The sequence below is a fragment of the Corapipo altera genome, unplaced genomic scaffold, assembly GCF_003945725.1.
Source record: "Corapipo altera isolate COAL_440 unplaced genomic scaffold, ASM394572v1 57, whole genome shotgun sequence".
Lineage (NCBI taxonomy): Eukaryota > Metazoa > Chordata > Aves > Passeriformes > Pipridae > Corapipo > Corapipo altera.
In genome coordinates this window covers 3,114,805-3,137,813 of record NW_020884905.1, presented here as the reverse complement: position 1 = coordinate 3,137,813, position 23,009 = coordinate 3,114,805, and the positions used below count along the sequence as shown (strand labels likewise).

The window sequence follows — 23,009 nt, the reverse complement described above, 5'->3', positions numbered from 1 at the left end:
TTACAATGTTGGCCAGCAGTGCCTCTGACGAGACATGGAAAAATTTGTTCTGGCACACAGCATGTGACAAGGTGAATTACTTTAAACTGAATTTACTAATTAATTATATAAAGACTGAAGCCTGAGAAGACCACAATCTGCAAAGCTGGATTTTTTACTCAGATACAACAATATGCTTTCATATAAATATAGTTTTACATAAACATTAATTTAAATAGAATTAATTTTAAAACCTAAATTAGATACTTGATAATTTGATAAACCTCCCTACCAAATTCTCACGGCAAGAATTTCCCTAAACCTCAATTTGCACATGATCTGCAATCTTAAGAAAGGAAAAAAACACCACAACCAAAGCATTCTGTAAAAAGTTTTATAAGTTGTTCCAGCTTGGTATTTTTCTTCAATTCTTAATTGTGAAATTTCTTCTTCTTCCGATTCCTCTTCCCTGCTGCAAAAGCTGCTTTTTCACTCATGATCTCCTGATACTTCTTTTTATTATATCTGAACAAAATAGATAATTTTTAAGCATAGTAAACCAAAGTTCAGGAAAAGATAACATGGAAAGTACTCTATCCACATAATTTGCCAAACTGAGTTCTCTCTGTTTTCTGAATCAAATTTCTTTGATTTTATAAACTTATGCATAGGTAAAGGGAAATCAACACTGGATCAATGGTAAATGCAGGTAAATTTGTTTTGGAAGTAAACTGGATTGAAGAATCATTCATTTTGGTAGGGGGTTCTTGCACAAGCAATCCCATTTTGGACAGTTTGCTGAAACACTGCTACTGCTCATAAGGGGAAGACCCATCAATTTTGACAACACTGTGAGCAAATTATACTCACTTTTATATTGCCTTCTCACCAAACTTAAGATAATAAACCTCGCTCTACTCAAGACTGAAAACTGACATAAGATGAACACTAAACAATTAACAGGATATACTTACTGAGTATGAGTTGCTTCCCCCTCTAATACAGATTCTTATGTACCTGCACCGATTGCTACGACAGACACTGTGCACTGAGCAGTACTGAGGCTTCTAAATGCGACACTGAAATCTGACAAATATCTGCACTAATGCTGAAGTGTCTGGTTAAAGTCCTTAATTAACCACAACATAAATTAACTGATCGAATTTCAAATATAATAATTTTTAAAAACGCCTTCTAATAAATACCTTACAAATCAGGTCAAGCCAGAAAACTAGTTAAGAAACAGCTATACTAACTTGCCTTCCCAATGTTATATAGTTAATTTACAAGTCACACAAAATTAACATTATAATCCCAAATCATGCACTACTTCAAAGAAAATACATCATTATGTGAAAAGAGAAGTGCAGATTAACATCATGTAATAACCAATATCAAAATGGATCAGCGAAAGGATCTACTCTAAAAACTGCAGGTTATGCAGACACTAATTAATCCAATCATAAGTAAGTCTTCTATCACAATTTTGATTCCCATGACAGGTGGCAGACTGATATATTTATAAAATGAAATAATATCAACATTCACAGAATTACAGTCTGCTCTTTTCTGTCAATTATGCCAAGAAAAAAAAAAGCGATAACCCAAGTTGGATAAAACCCTTTTATGAAGATAACATGTATTTTATCTCAGTCTAATTATCCCATCCCTTAGGCCTTCTAAGTGGTAGTGTTATTGAAATGCTAAAAGAGTAAAATTTTTCTTTGAAGTATAAGAAAACCACCATACAAGCTGAATAAAACAAAAGTTATATGGTTAGAAATACTCCTCTCTTGCATGGGAGATTAAAATTAGAAAACTATTTTTAAATACCTTCTGAACTCAGAATCCGCAAGCAGCTCTTCAACAATTGTTCTCTTCCTTTGTTTCTTAGGGATTCGACTATGGTAAAAGTCTATGGGAGAATCAACTACAGTTCCAACCTAAAAACAAAAATGAAAACATTCTTACTGTACAGCAAGATGTTGATTATTTTGCTTTTTTTTGTTTGTTTTTTTAAATCCTCAGCACCAAATGTAAAGACACAGAGCAGATCAGAATCATAGCAGCTTAAGGAAAATGCAAAGTACCAAAATAATTGTCATGTTTTGTATGCAGTCACTTTTGGTCTCATTGCATTGTGCAGAGAGGAGAAGCCTGAGCTTTAAGACTGTACAGTTTTCAACACTGGACTGCTGCATCATATTCGTAAATAAAATCCAGTTCTTAATTTTTAAACATTTTAAATACAAGGGAAAGGAAACCCTTATGACCACCTCAGCTCTTTCCTGTCTCTGTCATTGTGGCGTTTTTGCTGGATGACTACAGAACAGTTAATTTAATACAAGGGCTTCATCCTGAAATGCATCACATTGTTCCAAGCAGTTCATGTTAGGAGTAGAGATACATGGAGTACATGTTTCATACAGTGAAAACTGTATGAAACTGCACAGATCTAATTATGTGGAAAACTTCCATCTAAGTTTTCTAACTTCAAAACATAAAACACCCCTCCATGCTTTAGAGTGAAGTGGTAATATTTTGAGAAATGAAAACATTTCCTCATGCACATGAACTATTCAAAGTTGCTGCAAGCCTATTTCTGTAGCTTCTGCTTAATTTCTTTATGCAAACCACTTGACAAGTACAGCAGCAGAAGTTTCAGCTGATCGCAAAGGTAGGTGTCTCCATTCAAACTGTATTAGCTAGTAAGAAAATAAATGCCAATTACTTTCTACATGCTTGTTTAAAAAGGCTAACACTTAAAAAAAAGTGAAAATGTAGTCCTCTGATGGTTCAGAATATGGATTCAGTCAGATATTTAGTTTTGGCTGATCTCATAGTAGTGAACAAAAAACCCCAGCATATACACATACATAATATAGAGATTAACAGTGGCAAACTGCAGCAAAGTAACCAAAATGGTTTAATAATTAAGATACGAAATTAAACCAACACAGAGGATACCCACAAAGTAGGCATTCTTAAAGAGCTGTTCAAAACTTCAGCAGTACAATGCCACCTTCTGCTGCTTCCTTACCTGGAAGTACTTGGGCAGACCATCTCTATCATTCTTCTTATAAAAATGCTTGGGGTCCAGTGAAGCTCTCATCTTCAAAACTTTAAGATCATTTTTCAGTTCACTTGTGATTTCTGGGGCTTTCATACCAAACCAGCCGTCACCTGTTGTTTTCTCTCGCTCTGCCTAGGATGCAATACCAAGAAAAATGACTTTGCATTGAGGAACTAGGATGGGGAAGAAGAGAGAACTCTTTCCTACAAAAGATGGATAAAGCATTTAGAATATAAATATGTACATTTAAAATGTGTACATTATGGCCCTTACAAAGAAGGTTATCAGCACTGTACCAATGACGGCTTTGTACCATCTGAGCATATCATCTATCACTTCACTGTCCTGGTGACTTTTCACAGGATGGCTTTTCACAGGACGGCTCGAAGACACTAAATTGAAGTTCATCACTTCACTTCCAGTGAGGCCTGTATATGCACACAGTCCCAGCACAAGGCTTTCTACCACAGCTTGTTTTGTTATTTCAGGCATTATCAGCTCTTGACTTACCCTGCGTTGTTTCTTTAGCTGGTGAAGTGATTCCCTGAAGGGTGGGACACATTCCTTTTTTTCAAAGTCTGGAGTTATTACACTCTTCTGCAAGAGCTGTAACGATTTTTTTCAACATTAGAACAGTTACTTCATGGATACAAATTTTACTGCTTAACTATATTTACAGAACCTACTAAAGGAATAATATGGAATCTAAACAAGCACTTTAATGCAATACTTGAACTGCTCTGATCCACAAAAAATGCAGTACAGATCTTCAGAACAGAATCCTGGCCAACAACAGAAAGCAGTTGGCTTGCTCTCAAAGTAGTGAGACAGCAAAATCTCTGGAATAAAGAGGGTTATCATGGATGAGCCGAAGAAAACAGTCTCAACAAAAATAACATGTTCCCTTTATCTCAAAGGGTGGTTTTGAAATAAAATGGCTAATTCCGTACTAGGGAGAGTACAGACTTTTATCTACTGGAATTCATTGTGGCTATGGACTAAATATCCTGTCACAAGACCTTCAGCTCATGTACCATTAGGCAAAACTGCAGGTATAACCAACTTTGGTTTATTTTACAAGGTAACGCTGGAATTTGCGCTGCTTTTCGGTTTCTGAAGTGTCATGTATATTTAAATTTTTATCATTAAAATGTAAATCTACACTTTGGCCAAAAAGAACGGAAGTTCTCAGCAAACCACAAAAATGATACTTCTTTAAAAGCAAACAAACCAACATTATTAACATCGTTGTATTACTGTAGTCTCAGGTAACTGAATAATTGTAAACACATTACCTGATCTTTCTTCTTCTCCTTCAGATGTTCAATTACACTCAATCCAGGCTTCTGCTTTTTTGCATCAAAACTAATATATAAACCTCCAAGCTTCTTGATATTCAAACCAGGGTCTATGCTGCTGGAAAGATGTAAACTAAAAGAGAAATAGTTAATTACTAGAATATTGTAACATGCATGCAGGTAAACCTTCTATTGCCCTCTGAGAAAGATAAACAAAAACCATATTTTTCTTATTCTTCCAATTTAGGTTCAGTTCTGCAATGATTTTTGGTATCTGGAATATTTAATTTAGAAGTGACAGAAGATGAGGGGGATTCATGCCATTATATGAAGTGAGATTTTATTCTTGAAAAATACCTGTGAAATCACTTCCATAAATCTTTCATATTAACTGTAATGCTGCATTCTTATATATTAATATACTCTGTAAAACTGAATTCTTAAATTTGCTTAGCCTTGCCAAAAGAACTCATGACCAGCATCCTTCTTAACAATGAGAAGTGTGCTAGCTGAAGGAAAAAAAAACCCCACAAACATATGGGTGGTAAAAATAGCGTCAACTCTTAGTGAGAAGAATGAAGAAACTAGAATTCACTGTAGGAATGTTCAAGTCCTTGTCTGTATAACCATACTAGGAACAAACTTATTAAACTTGGATAAAAAGTGGTTGCATCCAGAGGGTAGTGGTCAATGGCTCATAGTCCCAATGGACATCAGTGACAAGTAGTGTCCCTCAGGAGTCCATTTTGGGACCAGCATGATTTAATATCTTCATTAATGACACAGACAAAGGGATCAAGTGCACCCTCAGCAAATCTGCAGATGACACCAAGTTGAGTGGTGTGGTTTACACACTTGAAAAATGGGATGCAACCCAGAGGGACTTGGACAAGCTCATGAGGGTGGCCCCAGGAATCTCTCGAGGTTTAACAAGACCAAGTGCGAGGTGCTGCACCTGGGTCAGGCCAACCTCAGTGTCAGTACAGGCTGGGGGATGAAGAGAGAGAGCAGCCCTGCCGAGGAGGACTCCAGGGTGCTGGTGGATGAGAGGCTGGACATGAGCTGGCAATGTGCACTCACAGCCCAGAAAGCCAACCCTGTCCTTCTAATCAAAAGAAGATGAAGACTTACTTATCCAAAAACAAGAGTATTATGCTTTAAACATATGAAGCATACAAAGGGATTTTAGCAGCAGTTGGACTACAAGAGTCAGGAAGTACCACTCCACCCAAATTATACTGATTCTATGCTAGGCTGGTTTCCCTTGAAGTGTGACCATCCACAGCACAGTAAGAACTGACACACAAAATGATATGCAACTGTTTACGATTAAAAAGCATGATCTAATTAGGCAATGTGTAAGGAATTTACTGGACTTTTTGTTACTTATGTTCCAACTGAAAAAAAAAAAAACCAAAACCAAAACCCAAACCCCACAATTAGGAAAACTGTGACCTGAATACACAGTTGAGTCAGCCTGACCAGTTTAACCCAGTTTCACATTTTGATTTTTAAGCTGAACACATACAAGGCCTCCAGAATTCCGAAAAAATTTCAGAATTCTGTTCCTGCTACATACAAAACTGAAAAAAACCTTGAAACCCTCAATTTGTGGACCATATTTGTATTTTATAATACGTGCAAGCCTATTTTCCACACCAAAATGACTTATGTGATATGAATACTTCTTCATTTATTCTGCATCATTTAGCATTTAATGTACATATCCTATCCATATTTTTGAACAAAATGCAGATTCTTTACTATTCCCAGAAAGATACTTACACATCAGTCTTATTTTTCAATAAATCATCATCTTCATCTTTTTCATCTTCATCTATCAATTCTTCTTCAGCCTCTTCCAAATCTGATTCTTCATCTTTTTCATTTCCTTCATGTTTACTTTCAGCATCACTGTCTTGGTCTACCTCATCTAGATAATACTTTTGGCTGGAACTCATGCCAGGCTCAGTATCAATTACAAAAAGACCTTCAACATGCAGTGAACTCTTTTTTAAAGATTTGCTGAGGGAAGGAGTCCTCTCATCTGACTTTTTATAACACAGATTCTCATCAATTGTATCTGTGTCTGCCACATCACTCTTTTCAGATTCATCACTTTCACTGTTGCTCAGAAACAATGCAACAGAATCATTACCACTGTTTGATCCTTCAGTGCTGTGGAACACCTCATATTCTTTTGTTTGGTCTTCACCACTGTCAAGCACCCTGCTTTTATCGATGCCATCAGTTCTCTGAGCAGCAGCTATGTCCTTTGGCAGACTGCTTGCTGCACTAGTTCGCTTACTCCTTGATTTATCAGAACGTGTGAAAGACTGCTGTGCATCTGCCTCAGCACCTGCTCTTTTGCATTCTGAAATTTTTTTACTTTCATTTGGTGTTATTTGCTCTTGGGATTCTAGAAATTGCCTGGGACTCGTGCACTCAGTCAAAGAAATATCCATTTGTTCTAGTTTCCCTTCCCTCTCAAGTACTTTACTCTGACCTTCCTGTATTTGGCCACAGGCTGCTTCTGAATGCTCTACGTCAACAGACTGTGAGTTTTTTACTGCTTTTTTTGCAGGTGATTTAGTGTCAATTTGTTTCATTTTTGTAAGATTGCTGGGTGTCACATCATTTAAAACATCTTCTTTTGCATCTGAACTCTGGGTTGTATTAGCAGATTTGGAAGAATGCTTGCTTTTAGGTGAAGTGGGTTCTGTATTACCCTTAATGACAGTGGAAGCATCTTCTGTGTCAGAGAGAAGTTCTGCAGGTCTAGAATCAGAAATTATTACGGGCTCAGATTTAACAGTGTCCTCAACTAAATTCTCATCTTCTGAAGCAAATCCATCTTCTTCCCCACTCTGCTTAGTAATTTTTGCTTGTGATTTCATTTGCATGCTCCTAGTAACTCGTTTGCTAGTGATGGATGGTTCCATATGAGAACTTAGGCAACATGATTCTGTATCAGAAGTATCTTCGCTCTGAGCTTCACAAACTCTATTTGGCTGTAATTTCTTTTTGCTTTGCCTGCTTCTTCTAGTTCTGGTAACATTAGGAATCTGGACACCAGAAACAGCAGAGGAACAAGACTCAGCTTCAGAGATATTATCTTCGTCCAGAATCCTGCTTAACTTATTTACAAAAGCTGTACTGTCATGTCTTCTTTTGTCAGCAGAATCTGGTTGATAAGGAATTACAATTTGTCGTCTTCGTGTTACCCTTACAAACAAAGGTGTCTGGAGACCAGACACAGAAGAGCAGTTGGATTCTGTTTCTGACACATCCCCATCAACTTGGGGCTCCATAAATGATTGTGCTGAATGAACAACTGTGTTCTCATTCCTAGTAACCTGCATCTCAAAGCTATCACTGACATCTGACTTTGTTTCTGCATGTTCCAACTCTTCAAACTGAGATTCTTGAATCATATCTGGCTTATGAATTGATTTAGTTCTTCTTTTAGTCATTCTCCTAGTAACAGGAGTACTAATTTCAGCAGATCCCACCTAGAAAAGGAGTAAAAAAAGGTATGCTATTGACACGTAAAATAACCCTATAAAAATCACTTACAATTCTTTTAAACAAATCTACTCAATGCTGACAACATATTACATGTCTCTGTGTAGTCTTATCTGTGTGTAAGAAGTGTGAACAAACCATCCCTTGCTTATTTGTCTGCTGTCTTTTGGTCAAAGCAGGAGAAGAAACATACAAATATCTTCTAATTCTAAAAAGTCCTGGCAAGCTGCCATGGGAAGCAAATGCAGAAGCAATGTTCAGAAATATTCAATTATTTGCTCCTCTATGAAACACTGAAGACTAGCGACTGTCAGAATGTGCCCCAAAATGCTTTCCAACACCAATTTTAGCAGCTTTAGGAACAAGCTAGCCTGACAGCAACCGCAACACTAAATACAATCTGCTAAAAGTTATTGTAACTAACACAGAGATGCAAAGAGAGAGAAGTATACCTTTAACTCGCAACGCTCAATGGCCTCAAGCCTTACGGCGGCAGGGATGCGGCACGGGCAGTGCGGGCGGGCGCACCGACACCGTCACCGTCACTGCAGCCGCTGCAGCTGCCGCCGCCCCGGCCCCGCGGTACCGGCGGGGGCTCCCCCGCTCGGCCAGGCCGCGTGGCGATGGCGGCCCCGCGCCCGCCCGCCCCCGGCTGCGCTCACCTCCGCCGCACCGGGGGGATCGGGCCCGGCCTCCGAGGGGCTGCCGCCCGCCCGGGCCCGCGCCCCCTGCTCCCGGCGCCGCGCCGCCGCCGCCCGCCTGGTGTTCACCATGTTGCCGCCACGCCGCGCCCGCCCCTTCCCTCCTTCCTCCCCTCCTTCCTTCCTTCCTGCCGCCCGCCCTTCCGGGCCCTGCCCCGCCCCGCCGGGGGAACACAGGGCTGCAGGGAGCGCGACCGCGGCCGGGAGGCGAGATGGGCTCCACTAAGGTGGAAGCGCGGGGTGTAGGGCACTTGAAGAAGTGCAAAAGACTGTTTGTGACAGTGTAAAATGCTCTTACTGAGATGAGAATGTATTGAGATGAGAAGCACAAGCTAAAAGCCTACAAGAATTTAAAATTTAGTCAAGCTTTAAAAGGGCTTCGCAAGGAAGGAAATCCCATTTCTCCGACCGATGGAAAACAAACGAATGAGATAATGTGAAACCAACAGCGTAACACTTTATCAGGTTGACTCTAGAAATATCATGTCTTAGAAGGTACTTTTCTACAGCAAGCAAATTGTTAACAGTTTACAGAAAGGAAATAAATCATGATCCCATTAGAACAGCCTTTCCATTGTTTTTGAATAATTCTTGTTTTGTTTCAATTTATAAAACTGAGCACACACACAGGTTAATACGATACAGAATGTATCAGCCAAATAAAGACAGAACTTACAGATAGTGGTTAATCATCATCAGCACACAACTCATAGCTGATAGGGAAGTTTAAAATTAAACTCATGTAATTTTGAACTCTGACATACACTTGCCCAACGTTTAAAAAAAACCCACTACATTTTGATTAGGAGAAAGAAATTCAAACTTTTATTGATGCATTACTAGTTCCAATTCCCCATCTCTCTCATTTATCAAAAGAACTGAAGAACAAAGAAAATCTTCCACTATTTGCCACCTACAAATAAGATATTTGAGGACTCAAAAGGTATCTTGAAAAACCTTCATCTTTTAACTTCGTGGAATGGACTATATGAAGCTGACACTCTAGACACTACCTACAGGCATCCAAATTCCACTAGCTGCCTATATGACAGAATTTAAAAGATGTTGATGAAAATTGATTCCTTTACAGTCCAAATATATACAGTCAAAATATATACAACTAAGTTAATGAGTACTACCAGTATGAGGTCAATGCCCCTGCCTGAAATCAAAACGAAATTTATTGTCTTAGATACTGTGTCAAAGTTCCTGCTGAACTACAAGTTGAGCTTTTACTATCTATTGTGATTTAATGGCCAAGGGAAGGAAAAGGCCTTTTTGATAGAAAGACTACGTTAAACCAAAAGCCTTGCCTGAGTTGCAGCAATCTCTCTGGGATTCAAAAGCCAGTGCGCTAAGCTCCTGCCAATCAGAAAGATACCTAACCTCAAACTAACCCTTGTTTTGTCATTTCTGAATGGCACTCAAGCAAGAAGTTTCCTAGGCAACTGCAAAAGAAGTAATTAATTTTACACAATGCTATAATGAACAGCACCAACATTTGCTGTCTCTTCTACTTGGCCAATTGATTGTGTAGGTCACAAGTATCAAAAAAACAAGCCACAGTTGAGAAGGAGACAGGCACAATTCAGTTTTTGATTAACAGATTTCTTCATCACTTGTTTTCAAATCTTATTTTAAACATTCACAAATAATACATTTTCTATTTCAAACAGCAAAAATACCATCACACTTGTGCGAATGTCAAACAAAGCATATAGAGGCACAAAGAAGCCAGAAGGAATTCAAGTAACAGTCAGAAAATAATTTGGAAGATGCATTTTTTTTCTAAATCATAGAGATCTTTTACACTCTATTAAAAATAAACCAATTTTCCCATCCCCATAAATTAAACAGCTGACTTGCATATATATACATACCAAGCAATGAGATACCAGCTTAATTTTTTTGGGTAGTTTTTCATAAAAGATGACAATTTTCTATAAAAACTAGTCCTTGAATTCTTGAAATCAATGCACCTACCAGATAAGCATTATTTAAGAGAAATTTGTTTTTTAAAAAACCAAAAATATATGTTTCTCTATACTACCTAATGGTAGGTAAAATATAATGATAATTTTTACAGTGAACTGGTCATAAAAAGAAAAATATTTTAAACTGTTACTCTATAGATAGCTTCAAATAAAAATAAATTTCATAATTTAAATGAACTGGTCAATAGGTTAAGAAAGAAAAATAGTGTTAGAATACTACAGACACTTGCTGACATCACACGGAATAATTACAACTTTTGGTATTTTGTTATAAATGCTGTAAAAGTGTTTCTATGAAAAATGCAATGTTCCCCCATCCCAAAGAAATTTAAACAACCATTAAAAAAAAAAAAAAAAGGTTTTAAGATGCATTTCTTTTAGCTTGCATGATATAGCCTTTGGACTTGATAATTCCTCTGCTTTTAACAATGACTGAATACCGCAGAAGCCATAAAGGAATCCACTCGCTTGCTTTCACGTTCTGGATGCTTTCCTGAAGAGCTTCTTGGAAACTTGCTTCACAAAGTAATTCTGAAGTTAAAAAGGGACATTTGTGCTTAAAATAATGTCATGTAAACAGCTGCAAAAAGCAACACTTACTAAGAGAAGCCTTTTTTCCTACAGTCAAAGATCCTAAGTAGTGCCACTAACTCCACAGATCCCCTCTTCCAGAATGCATGTACGGTAAAAGCAGCTGAATATTACAGAGTAAATCTTCAGGACACTTTTTTTGCAACTTTGAGTGTTTCCTACAAAACCAATTAACTGAAATTTCAACCGTATCAAATGGAGTTGATGAGTAGAGCCATTAGCAGGAGAAAATGAAAATTAAATTTGAGAAGCTAGCTAGACAAACTAGAGGTGAATTAAGCATAAGGCTGAAATCAGCGAAGTACTGAGCATTCAGAGTTACCTCCGCAGTCACTGGAAGCTCATCATTTATAGCACCTCCCATAACTGGGCTCATAATAACCACAAGCCCAGAAAGCATTAAAAAGAATGGGTTTGAATGCCAGAAAGCAGGAAAGGAAGGCAAGTACAAATCCTCCTTGTTTCCTCCGAAAAGTTAGTCAAGAGAATGATCTCATTGATGAGGGGTGCTCCCAAAAGACACACTCAATACTCTCAGCTGGTCATTACAGGAAAGCTAAGCTTAGCAAACAGTGCATAAAAGAATCATTACTTGTGCTGTTTTCTATCAAATCCTCTTCTCCTTCATTTCATGACTTACAATAGAGAGTACTTATTAAATTGCAAGTTGCATTTTGGACTTCACAGGACATGGAAATTGTCAGATTGAATGGAAATTCATCTTGCATGCTGCCAGAGCAGTGACAAATCGTGCTCAGGCACGGATGAAGTTCATTAGTTGTAACAGTGGTACTATGAAGCCTATACTTCATAAGTAGCGCTTCATATAATCTTTGGGGCCAAATGGAAAGGAAGGAGAAGGAAGGAAAAGTATCATCATGAACAGCTGGTCATAATGAAGAATGTAGGGAAGGAATTAACTAAATATTGTTTAAGAGTTCTCATTATTCCAGCAAGATATTTAAGGTGTCCTTATAGTGAAGAAGATTAGATGATGTTTGAAAGAAACTAATATATTAACCCAGAATATTCTAGAGAGCTGGCAACTCAGTTCTACAGCCCAAAGGAAAGCCTCCAATTTCTTCAATTATTTAGCAAATGAATCACTACATAAAACAAGTGAAGAATTTACAGCAACATTTTTTGTAATAATGTTATTTTAAGAAGTCAAGACTTTGAAAGAATCCTACTTAAAGCATAGTAATTTTACAGACCTAGTGTTACCAAACTACTCAGAAATCAACTGACCATTAACATTTCTATGTAATCTATTTCACAGACAAGTCCTGGGCAAGTAGACTTTCATTTGTCATTTACTGCCTTCAGCAACAGAGCTGTTGTTTCATTCTATGTTTTGTGGAAATATGCAATGTTCAAATGTAACAAACTTTGAAAAGATTATTCCCAATTTTGTATTGAATAAATGCACTTCGAAGGCTTCTATTAACTTAGCTGGCAAAGTCTTACCTTTTGGGTCATTGTGAGTTAACAGCTGTATGTCGCGTTGTTTTGCAAATGCTGTGAGGTCAGGTGGCATCACACAACAAGAAGCGAGGTTCACCTGATTGCTACTTGGTTTCACCTGAAAGTAACAAAATACTTTTATAAGAAGAAAATACTAATGGACTTACTTTAGTTGTTTCCCCAATACCCTCTATTACAACGGAAATTTTGCTTTCAACAATTTGCCTTTGACCATTGTTTTGAAGTCTGAGCAAGGCTAATTAATTCTACACAACTAATTAATGTAGGCAACTCTGCAATTCCCTGCAGCACAGAGCCCAGAACAAGAGTAGGATCCAACTTCAGGTGCTGTCTTAGCAAGAGGAGTGCTAAGTTACTCCACTCTGACTTCCTATCTGCTTTTTTTTCCCCTCTCATGTAAAGCTTACATGAGCATGGGCACACACTAGTACCATCCTCCATCACACAGCTGTTAAAAGGCAACTTGAGTGCTGCCCTCAGCTCTGAGGACCCCAACACAAGAAGGCCGTGGACCTGGTGTAGTGAGTCTACAGAAGGGTCACAAAGATGATCAGAGAGCTGGAGCACCTCTCCTATGCAGACAGGCTGAGAGTTGGGGTTGTTCAGCCTGGAGAAGAACCCCTTCCAGTGCCTAAACGTGCTACAAGAGCTGGAGAGGGACTTTTTACAAGAGCATGTGGTGATAGGGGAAGGGGAAATGGTTTTTAACTGTCAAGGCAGGTTTAGATTAGATATTAGGAAGAAATTCTTTACTGTGAGGGTGGTGAGGTACTGGAACAACTTACCCAGAAAAGTTGTGGCTGCCCCATCCCTGGAAGTGCTCAAGGCCATGTTGAATCAGGCTTTGAGCAACCTGCTCTAGTAGAAGGTGTCCCTGACCATGAGGGAGGGGTTGGAACTAGATGATCTTTCAACCTATTCTGTGAATTAGTCTCATTGGACAACAGAATATTGTGCTACTTCCCTCAGAGTCTGTCTTCCTCTTTACATTTAAGCTTTCCATTCAAACAGCATTTTTCCTAGGGGAAATCCCTCTATTCATAACACAGCTTTAAGTGAAAACAGCTAGGTTTTCAGAGTCACTGGAATAAATCTGAAGGTTTAGGTGTACTGTTTATACTCCTTTCTAAATATGAAAGCATTCAAAACTCAAACCTTCAGTACTTCAAAGAACCTGCTACTGAACAGACCTGTAGTTTCCAGCTCTTGGTGGTCAGTACATAAGAACACTAAACAAGCAAGTCACACTTTGAGCCTCCCCCACCTTGAATGACATTGTGACCATCCATAAAATGCTGACAATAACAGGGCTAATTAATATTTTGTATATAAACCCATTTATAACAAATGTTTCTAACAGTGTGTCAGCCAACAAAACAAGCAGTTATTCTGTCCTAAGAAATGCTATGAGTTGGAAGTTTATTCTCACCTGTGCCCACAGATACAGCTGCTCTAACAGTGTTTTATCCAGGTCAGAGGTACCTATGGCAACAATCTTTTTGTTTTGAACTAGATTTTCAAGTTCTTGCCAATAAGGCTGCAAATATGCCAAGGAGAGGTTAGTTCCATCTTCAATGGGAGGTGGGGCAATAATGACCGAGTCTAGCTGAGCAACTCCGAGGGCAGAACACGCTGCAGAAAAAGAACAAAGACACTGAAAAATCTTTTGTGAGACACAAACATAAACACCATGACTTCAAATTCAGCAAAAACCACACCTCCTGCTTCACTCCACTAGCCTCTCATTCACCATTTGAAACTCGAAGTGTACCAGCAGTCAAGAGAAGTAAAACAACCCTTTTAGCAAACAATCAAACATGCAGCTTTAAAAGACCAAGTTTCAACTGTAGGTCTTGGGAAAGAAAGAAAAAAAGCAAAAACCAAAACCAACAGAAAATGAACAAAAGTGTGAAGCTTTTTCTCCTTTTCAACATTAAAACTGTATTTTCCTCTGAAGACAGTGGTGACATACAATTCTCTATTCTTTCACTCTCAATTTCTTCCAAAATTTGTAACTTTCACTCTGAACTATAACTCAAGGACAGGGCATGGGCTAGCAAAACTACTTAATACACACGAGGAGTTAGACTAAAAGCACACCAAACATGGAGATTTAATGTAAGAGAGAAGTGGAGGTCTTGGAGTATCACTGAGCTGGAGCAAAAATGCACATCATGAGGCCTCTTCAGCACAGCAAAAGGAATAGAACCAAGTAGCTAAATAAATTATTTTTTCCTAGAGAAGGACTCTATTAACGTATGTTTATCAAATGGTACTACAACTTACAATAAAGAGGCTATTAACTGGGGTATCAATAGAAAAAAATTATATCCGACCCTGCCTTTTTTGGTCACCCCTTATGCCCAACAATTTTACAAAGTGGTGAAGTTCCGTGCTGCTCACAATTATTGCTACGTTAGGCCAACAAACTTTACGTATCGGTACAGATATTATACGGTATTTTCAATAAGACTTAACTATTTCATCAGCTACTTACAGCATTGATTTCCTAAATAATCTCTAAAATACCACACAGTCAGTAGCAAAGTTTATCATGTTAAAAATAACTGGCAACTAACAAGAACTAGTGTATCACTGTTATTAAAACATCACATGCTATTCACTTTTTAACAAGTTTTGTGGGAAAGAATAAAAACTTGCTCCTGCTTGAAGGAAGGAATCACATTTGAGTTTGTGGACCCAAGGTCACAGTGATCCACATTTAGTAAGTTTACTGACTGAACTAATGTGCAAATAGATTTGATTACCTAAGTATCAATTAATAGGAAAACAGGATATACTTGTGACAGTGACTAAATACACCTCTTAGAAATAAAATTAGAACCTATCCCATCAAAGTTCTTGAGTAAAAAAGAAATTGTACCATAATTCTGAGTTTCACACTTACCCAGGTCAACTGCATCTCTGATCGATGGAGAATTTGATCCAACGATGAAAAGCTTTGCTATTTTCAAAGAAACTGGAATCAATAACTAAACAAGCCAGGTATTATTAATATATAGCCATTAACTTTTGCTATATACACTATTAATGAGTTCTTGGGTAAAAGGTTTTTAGAATATACACCAATTACTTAAAAAATTGGAAAAAACCCAACTTTCTGAAAGGTGACTGCCCAATAAAGACATTGTTCTCTTAACTTTCCATGTTGCCGTGCAGTCTCAGAACAAGAAATCATCCAGTTAGGTGATCTAATGAGCTGTAAAGCATCAAGACACTAAGCAATAACCATAACAACCTGTATAAAAACCCCAAATGTAATAGTACGAACAGACTTCTTCACAACTTACTGAGACTCAAAATGTACTAGTGTTAGTTTGGACTGCCTCCTTCAAGTTCATCATATTCAACCTGGAAAAATTATGCAAATAAATGTGCTTCCAATGCTATTTCTTAATTCCAGTATTATCTGTAATATTTTGCTTCAAAAAAGTCAAAGACTCACAAAATACATTTAAAATATCTTGAGGTGATGTTTGTTAAAATAGAAAAATGTCGAGGTGCTTTAAAACCTGCAATATTAATTCAAGTCTTTCTTAGCCAACGTTTAGATTACCCAAAGTATCTCAGTGTGCACTGGTGCCATCTGACTTTGCAATTACAAAACACAGCAAAAAAATATACATATATGAATATCCTATTAATGACTGCATATGAAACCTTTCTATGCCACTGGATTTTTGACTATATTCTTACCTGATACTTTCAACTCATCCCTTTCTTCAGGATTTATTTTTTCTATAGCTTGAGCTACAGAACATTCCAGAACCTCCAGTGTTTCCTGTAGTAAGTACATGAGACTTAGGAGCAACTCATCAAGAGGAGACAGTAAGCTCCTGAAGAATGTTTTTAAAATTATTAAAAAAAAAAAAAAAAAAAAAGACACCTTACAGCAGTTAGACAGAAAAATAGTAGAAAAATGCAATGATAGAAAGTAACCCAAGGCTTCTTGATCTTTGAGGGGAAGTCAGAAAAATGAAGATATATAAAAGGCCCTATATGTCTCTAATATAAAAAAGTATAAATTACTGGTGAGAATTATTGGAATAAGATTTAATAGTTCTAGTAGGTCTGATTTTATGATGTGAAAAGACTGCTGTGCTAATTCAAACTACCTTTTTTTTCAAAAAAGCCTCATGATCAGCTGAAAAAAACCCAATGAGAATTAGGAGATTGGAGTGTTCGATGGGAACATCTTTGCATAAAAGTATTTTGTAATTTCACTGAAGCCTGTGAAAATGATGCAAAACACAGATTTAAGATAATAATTTTGAAACTAAAAACTAGAAAAGTTTCAGACTTTTCACCGTCTGACCTCATTTAAGACTAGACTGACACTTCAGTCAGCTGGCACAAGGTGACTTTTTGAAGTCTTTATCTACATGAGACTTTGTATTATATGCATGCACATACAACCAAAAAACTTTTGCCCCAATCAAAAACTGTTTGGTAATTTTTGCTGCCCTACCAAAAGATTCTCAAGCGAGCCTTTGAGTTATTCAATACAGCCAGCATTTTAAACAAAAGTTAGCTTTTTTTTAAAAAATTATTGGATATCAGTATAATTCAAGACAGAATTTGGAATTATGCAGATAACATGTTTTGACAGTAAAACCTTGCTTACACTAAATAATTTACTTTAGTGGATCACTACATCTTACAGAGAAAAGTGTTTATGTTCTTTTCTTGAACAATCATTAGTTCCTCCACAAATCATTCAGCAATAACTGCCTCATACCCTCCAGTCTGGAATGCAGCAATGTGCAGCTGATGCCATCATTACACAAGAACTGGTAACAAAACCCAAAGAAACTATCAAGAAAGTTTTGTTAGGTTTGTTTTTGTTGTTGTTTTTGGGTGCCTTTTCTTTTCCTGAAACATGCTAATATTTCACAGAGCAAATAATGTATTTAGCGGGAACCTAATACTGTTTTGCTGAATTTCAGAAGCAAAAGTGAAAGAGAAGCAGGCAAATACACCCAGATCTTAATGTCAGATGCCCATGTGGCTTTAAGACTTATGCAGAAGTCTTTAGCTCTCAAGGGAAAATTGCCACTTCTGCATCTTCAGAAGTATTTCTGAAACAACAGATGCTACACTTCAGAGATCCCCTCCAAATGGGATGGTCCTCAGCTCTCTATGAACTCCATAGTTTAGAGAATTCTCCACTGAGTTTCAATAAGCATGCTAGCAAATTTCCATGGTACACAGATTTGTTTTTTCTAATTGTCCCAACAATTAATTTAAAATCTTACAGACCAGGACTTGCGTTTTGTAAGAATTGTCTTATCTGCTACCAACAGGATTCTTTACTTTGATATTTCTTAACCTCTCCAAATTTACTAAACATGAAGTAAAAAAAAAGGGAGTTAAGATATATTCCTTTAAGGTATCTGGAGCTGCATATACTTTTACAGAAATTTAATAGATTGATTTATATTTCAGCAGTGTAACCAAGTACCCATTTCTCTGATTTCACATGTAACGTGGATAACATGCATAACATCTCTGCTACCTGATTTAGGTCTTGTCCAATCTTTGAGCTCCATTCAGTCAGTGTTTTCTGGATGCAGTCCCGCACCTGCAAAACATTTTTTCATACTGAAGTGTGAGTATGTTAGAGCTGCACAGAAATACAAGGGTTCATAGACAGAAATACAAGGGTTGGACAGACTGAGGAGGTGAACTAATAACACCATTCCACAGAAGATTCTTCCTTCATATCTTCTGAAATTTGTTCAATCTAGCTTACTTACATATTTTCCTCTCCTCTTTCAGAGTTTTAGCAGTCATACAAGTACTTACTTCATTTATTTCTCAGACCAATGCCATCCTAAAGGAAAGAATAATGCTAAGCCAGCAACAACTAGGGTGTTGGGTGGTTTGGGGTTTTTTTAGTGCAGAGATTCTTAAGTTACAAAGTAGTCAGATAAGAGCATATGTACTGTAACTGTAGAAATGTGGCTTTACAATCAATCAGTAAATACTCATTATATTAATTACTTTTCAAGATGCATACAACCCTTCTCATTTACTGCCTACCTACTCCAAACCACTACTGCTTTTAAGTCCTTCATTACTGTAGAGGGAACCTTCAGATCCTACCCCACATTTGCATTTTTCCTGTGACAACAGATGCAAAATAAACTCGACTAAGATTCTGATCGTGGATTTTCTTGAACATAGCAAGATATAACTATTGAGTCTAAATCAGCTGATTAAATGCATTCTGTACCAGCGTGGCAGCTGTACCAATGATGCAGCTTCCCTCTGATCCGTCCTGGGAGTTAAGTACAGGTACTGCCCGACTGCCCTCTGCCACAGGTAGGAGCACTTCCACGAGCTGCTGCTTTACTTCACTTTCAACAGTATATTTTATAACTATGTGCAAACCTACTCTGTGTACCATTAAACAGCAATTTCCTATGACACCTACCATTAATTCAGGGAGCTCATAACACCATGTGCAAACTAGCAGTCAACACCCCCCTGATATCACAAAGAACAATAGAGCAATAATACTTTGTGAGCACATTCTACACATTCTTTCCCAGTCGTCTAAAATAGCATTAAAAAACCCCCCTGAGTCAAAAGGCCAGAACTGACCCAGTAAATAGCTAAGCACAATAACTCTTTAATAAAATAACTCTTCATCCTATTTTGATGCAATTTATAATGTTATCTTATCCTTTCTGAGGGCGAGACAGTGCTAAACATATGTACTCTACATGTTGCTGCTTTGCAACTACCACAGTTCATATTTCTACTGCAGTTATGCACAAGCCTCTGACTCCAAAACACACCACTCCCCTGCCCTCGGGCCATGTGGAAACCACAGTGTATTTGACTGTTTTGACCAGCTTTTCCAAACACAGCTGCATTCCCAAACTCCTAACACTGCATTCATAGTTTGCAAAATTTTAGCTTACATTCTGCCACTGAGAACTATACACACACTGACTACACCAAATAGAAGAGTTAAAAGCTAATTTATTTTTGCTGATTAACACCAATATTTGCTTTTGGAAATCCAGCAACTCTGGAAAGCAGCCAGATTTCTCTGTAAACAAACGAATTTAAATACTTTAACTCACGAGTTATGCATGCTAGCCACTCTTTATTTAAGAGCCCTCCAGAAACTACTCGCACAAGGGTGTCCATAAGGATACAGCTATGTCTTTGCTACAGAAACTAGCCCTATTTCACACAGGTCACAGATTTTTTTAATAAGTAACCAGGTCAAATAAAAAAGTTATTATCACATGACAATTAACAAGAGCATGATGAATTCTTCCTTCTTGTTACATCATCCTCCCAAACACCTTTCTTACCATTTGTGAATGATTAATGTGCACTCATCCAGCTTCCAGGTGATCAACAGCGTCACTACATGGCAATAACCAGCCAAACCCATAGTTTTTCTAATTATTAAGTGACTATTCTGAGATTACTGTGTCATGATGAGACAGCAAATACGGTGGTTCTGAAGTTCATGGCCGTAGGATCTCCTTATATTTTATGAGAACTGTTCTAAGTGTTGATACATACTGCTAAAGGTAATAAAGTGGTGATTAAAAAGTTCTTTACAACTTTTTAACAAAGAATGACAGATATACTCTTTAAAGAGGACAGCAATGACTACTTTTCCCAAGACCTGTCACTACCAAGAAATGAAATTAACTTCAGGTTAGAAAAGAGAATTTTCATCACCTGTAATGCAAGCTCATAGCTATTCATATTTTTACCTTGCTAAAGAAGTATCAGGGATCTCCTTTGCCATTACAGGCAGCACTTAAGCTTGCAGGGGCTTTAACCCTTCCTTCCCGAGACCCGAGCCCCGGGCCGGCTCCTTCCCAGGGCAAAGTGCTTCCGGGGGCACGGGGGGCCGACTTCCCCCCAGGGCAGAAGGCACCAAGCACACAGAAACGAACAAACCCCAGCTTTGCCTTTCCCATCTCCCGGCGGCGGCGGGGGCGGACCGAGGGAGGCCAAAGCCTTTCCCCGGGGTGACGGGCACCGGGCCAGCCCGTGCCCTGCCAGGACAACAATCCCACTCGGACAGCGCGGGGAGCGGCACCCGGCGCTCCCTCAGCCACCGCCGGCCCAGCCCCCCCGGCCCCAGGGCGAGCCCCCGCTGCGGCGTCCCGGGGGAAGCCTCGTCCCGGCGCTCACCTCCTCGCCGGGGGTGGCGGGGCACTTCTTGCGCAGGCAGCCCCAGTTGAGTAGGTTGCCGGTCTGCAGGGTGAGCCTGCCGGCGCTCTCCAGCAGCGCGCGGGCGCCCTCCGTACCCATGGCGTCCTGGCGCTGAGGCGGCGGCGGCCGCCGGGCTTTCCGTGACACCTGCGGCCCCGGGCAGCTCCGGCCGTGACTCAGCGCCGGTACCGGGGCGGGGGGCGGCGCGGGGACAATGGGCGGCGGGGCGGGCCCGGAGCGGGAGCGACACCGGCACCGCCTCGCGCTCCCTCACGGCGCGGAGGCCGCACAGCGCAGCGCCCCCTGCGGGCGGACGGGGCGCAGCGCGCGGGGCGGGGCGGGGCCGCCCGGGGGCGGGGCCGGGCCAGAGGGGCGGAGCCGCTGTCCCTGTTTCGCCGCGCTCCGGGCGGTCCCGGCGGCTGCCGGGTCGAGCCTGTGCGTCCGTCCCGGCTCGGTGGTTTGGTCCTGGGTCCGTGGTTCGGTCCGGGGTCCGGTCCCGGCGGGGTAGCGGCCGCGACACCCCGACCCGGCGTCGCGCCCAGAGGAGTACCCGGGACACACGTGGAGCTGCCCGGCGGTAGCGGCCGAGGGTTCGGTAACCCCCCCCTGGGCCGTGGGCTGCTGGGCAGGCCCAGTAAATTAATGAAACCATCTGAACTATGGTCATGGCGCGTTCAAGTAACAGGTAGTCGTTGACAGACACCAAGCTAAAAGGCCCAGACAAGGCACCCAAGCGCTTAGCCAGTCTGGCTGTGTTTGCATTTGGGGGAAACAATGTCACAGCAGGACTCCAGTTTTACACCAGGTGGTTCTGGAAGGATTATGGTTTGGGGATTTTGTACTTTTCTTTAAGAGCAGGGTTCTTCTCGAATGCCACATGCTGACTATTAAAATCCTTCTGTACTGGAGAACCGGGGGGGTTGGCTTTTTTTCCCCCCCCATAACTCAAGTTAAAGGGAACAGTGAGCCACATATTGTAATCTTCCTGTGAGCTTGGGAATTTGAATTGTGTTTCTAACAGATTTTCCTTCCTCAGGCTGCATGTTCTGCTAATAAAGAGAACCAATTTGCATAACTTCTGTCTGTCTGAAGCACTGCTTGATCGCTCTGGTACAGAATGTTAGTTTAAATGTTCCTCATATTTATGTTCTGATGAATTTTTTCATGTTGGGAAACGTTTTCCTCATTGTATATGATTACAGAGCATATGGAAATGAAATATACTGAAAGAAATGCCAGCTTATTTGGAAAAGCAGTATTTTTTTTTTCTTTTTCTGTAACACAAAAATCCAGAAGGTCTATCCGGGCCCAAAGACTCAGGGTTGGCTTGGGAAGGAGTGTACATCTCCATATTTGCCCATCTTTACACTAGTAATGAATGATGTTCTGTTAGGTCTTTCTGATCAGCCTTCTGGCTTTTCAATAGCAGCCTTTTCTTTTGGTGAAATTTTTTATTTGATATTTCATTTAAGTAGCTTTGATGGTTATAATTCCATGCAAGCAAGTTAAACTTGGAGATAGCAGAAGGTTTTCAAACACTGCGTAGCACAAATCTTTCTGTTTAATGGAAATTTATGGCAGTGAAAAAGCAATGTTCCTTTGTAACCTTGTAGATTTTGCTGATATTTAATTACCGTAGCTCTAGAAAAAAGGATATCACATAATGAAGAATGGGTGGAGGAAAACAGCATCAGCATCTGCACTGCTTTATGCCATGCATTTCATTGTCAGTGACAGCAGGAATATATCACAGGAGAAGGGATCTCAGCAGAGTTCTGTTGTCAGTCCAATCACCCCTGAAACATCAGGTAAATAATCAAAGAAAGAAAGGAGGATGTTTTCTAGCTCATGTTTAGTTGTATTTTTGCAGGTTATCTCACTAAGCTACTTCAGATCTTAAAAAAAAAAAAAAAAAAAAGGAAAAAAATGCGATTGATTTCCTGCCGTAATTCTGCAACGCTGGAAGAAAAATAAATCATCCTTTTTGAATGAAATGCCACTGGCTCGTCACTCCCGGCGGCCGGTGAATATCGCTCTTCTCTCCGTTTTCGAACAGCGGGAGCTGCAGAACTTGGCGTGTGCGAGGTGCGGGCGGTCCCGCACTGCTGCGGCTGCCCGGGCAGCGCCGCTGCCTCGCCGGGAGCGCTCC

At 39.6% G+C, this 23,009-nt stretch overlaps 3 protein-coding genes across 5 annotated transcripts in view; 1 reads left to right on the top strand and 2 right to left on the bottom strand.

Annotated features, from left to right (window-relative positions):
• Positions 1 to 359: 359 nt before the first annotated feature.
• Positions 360 to 8,593, bottom strand: DNTTIP2 (deoxynucleotidyltransferase terminal interacting protein 2). Of its 2 annotated transcripts, none has more exons than XM_027651672.1 (7): positions 8,538 to 8,593; positions 6,136 to 7,862; positions 4,348 to 4,483; positions 3,563 to 3,658; positions 3,020 to 3,184; positions 1,813 to 1,922; positions 360 to 504 (listed from the first exon to the last, which is right to left on the bottom strand). In XM_027651672.1, the coding sequence occupies exons 2-7, from the start codon at positions 7,821 to 7,823 to the stop codon at positions 411 to 413; spliced, it is 2,289 nt and encodes a 762-aa protein (XP_027507473.1). In that variant the 5' UTR covers positions 7,824 to 7,862; positions 8,538 to 8,593; the 3' UTR covers positions 360 to 410. The 2 variants fall into 2 exon arrangements, with proteins under 2 accessions (XP_027507473.1, XP_027507474.1); XM_027651673.1 differs by lacking the exon at positions 8,538 to 8,593 and adding an exon at positions 8,328 to 8,367.
• Positions 8,594 to 9,378: 785 nt separating this feature from the next.
• On the bottom strand, positions 9,379 to 21,044 carry GCLM (glutamate-cysteine ligase modifier subunit). Of its 2 annotated transcripts, none has more exons than XM_027651766.1 (7): positions 20,840 to 21,044; positions 18,183 to 18,248; positions 16,364 to 16,448; positions 15,555 to 15,611; positions 14,076 to 14,278; positions 12,629 to 12,743; positions 9,379 to 11,101 (listed from the first exon to the last, which is right to left on the bottom strand). In XM_027651766.1, exons 1-7 carry the CDS (start codon positions 20,957 to 20,959, stop codon positions 10,932 to 10,934), a joined length of 816 nt encoding a protein of 271 aa, XP_027507567.1. In that variant the 5' UTR covers positions 20,960 to 21,044; the 3' UTR covers positions 9,379 to 10,931. The 2 variants fall into 2 exon arrangements, with proteins under 2 accessions (XP_027507567.1, XP_027507568.1); XM_027651767.1 differs by lacking the exon at positions 20,840 to 21,044 and adding an exon at positions 20,378 to 20,496.
• Positions 21,045 to 22,569: 1,525 nt separating this feature from the next.
• TECR (trans-2,3-enoyl-CoA reductase) overlaps positions 22,570 to 23,009 on the top strand; it is a 23,981-nt gene continuing 23,541 nt past the window's right edge. Inside the window, exon 1 of the mRNA XM_027651451.1 lies at positions 22,570 to 22,668. Within this exon, the coding sequence (XP_027507252.1) occupies positions 22,570 to 22,668 (99 nt within the window). The remainder of the gene's footprint in view (positions 22,669 to 23,009) is intronic.

Bases quoted from the DNA above. Each gene is read 5' to 3' on its own strand.
- DNTTIP2 (XM_027651672.1), bottom strand. From the start codon at position 7,823: ATGACTAAAAGAAGAACTAAATCAATTCATAAGCCAGATATGATTCAA. The intron at 3,659-4,347 runs GTAATGTGTTTA...AAATCGTTACAG, and splicing joins AGGAGAAGAAGAAAGATCAG to CTCTTGCAGAAGAGTGTAAT. The intron at 1,923-3,019 runs GTAAGGAAGCAG...TTTTGTTTTTAG, and splicing joins GTCTGCCCAAGTACTTCCAG to GTTGGAACTGTAGTTGATTC.
- GCLM (XM_027651766.1), bottom strand. From the start codon at position 20,959: ATGGGTACGGAGGGCGCCCGCGCGCTGCTGGAGAGCGCCGGCAGGCTC. The intron at 14,279-15,554 runs GTAAGTGTGAAA...CTTTTTCTGCAG, and splicing joins CAGAGATGCAGTTGACCTGG to CGTGTTCTGCCCTCGGAGTT. The intron at 12,744-14,075 runs GTGAGAATAAAC...TGTTACTTTCAG, and splicing joins AGCTGTATCTGTGGGCACAG to GTGAAACCAAGTAGCAATCA.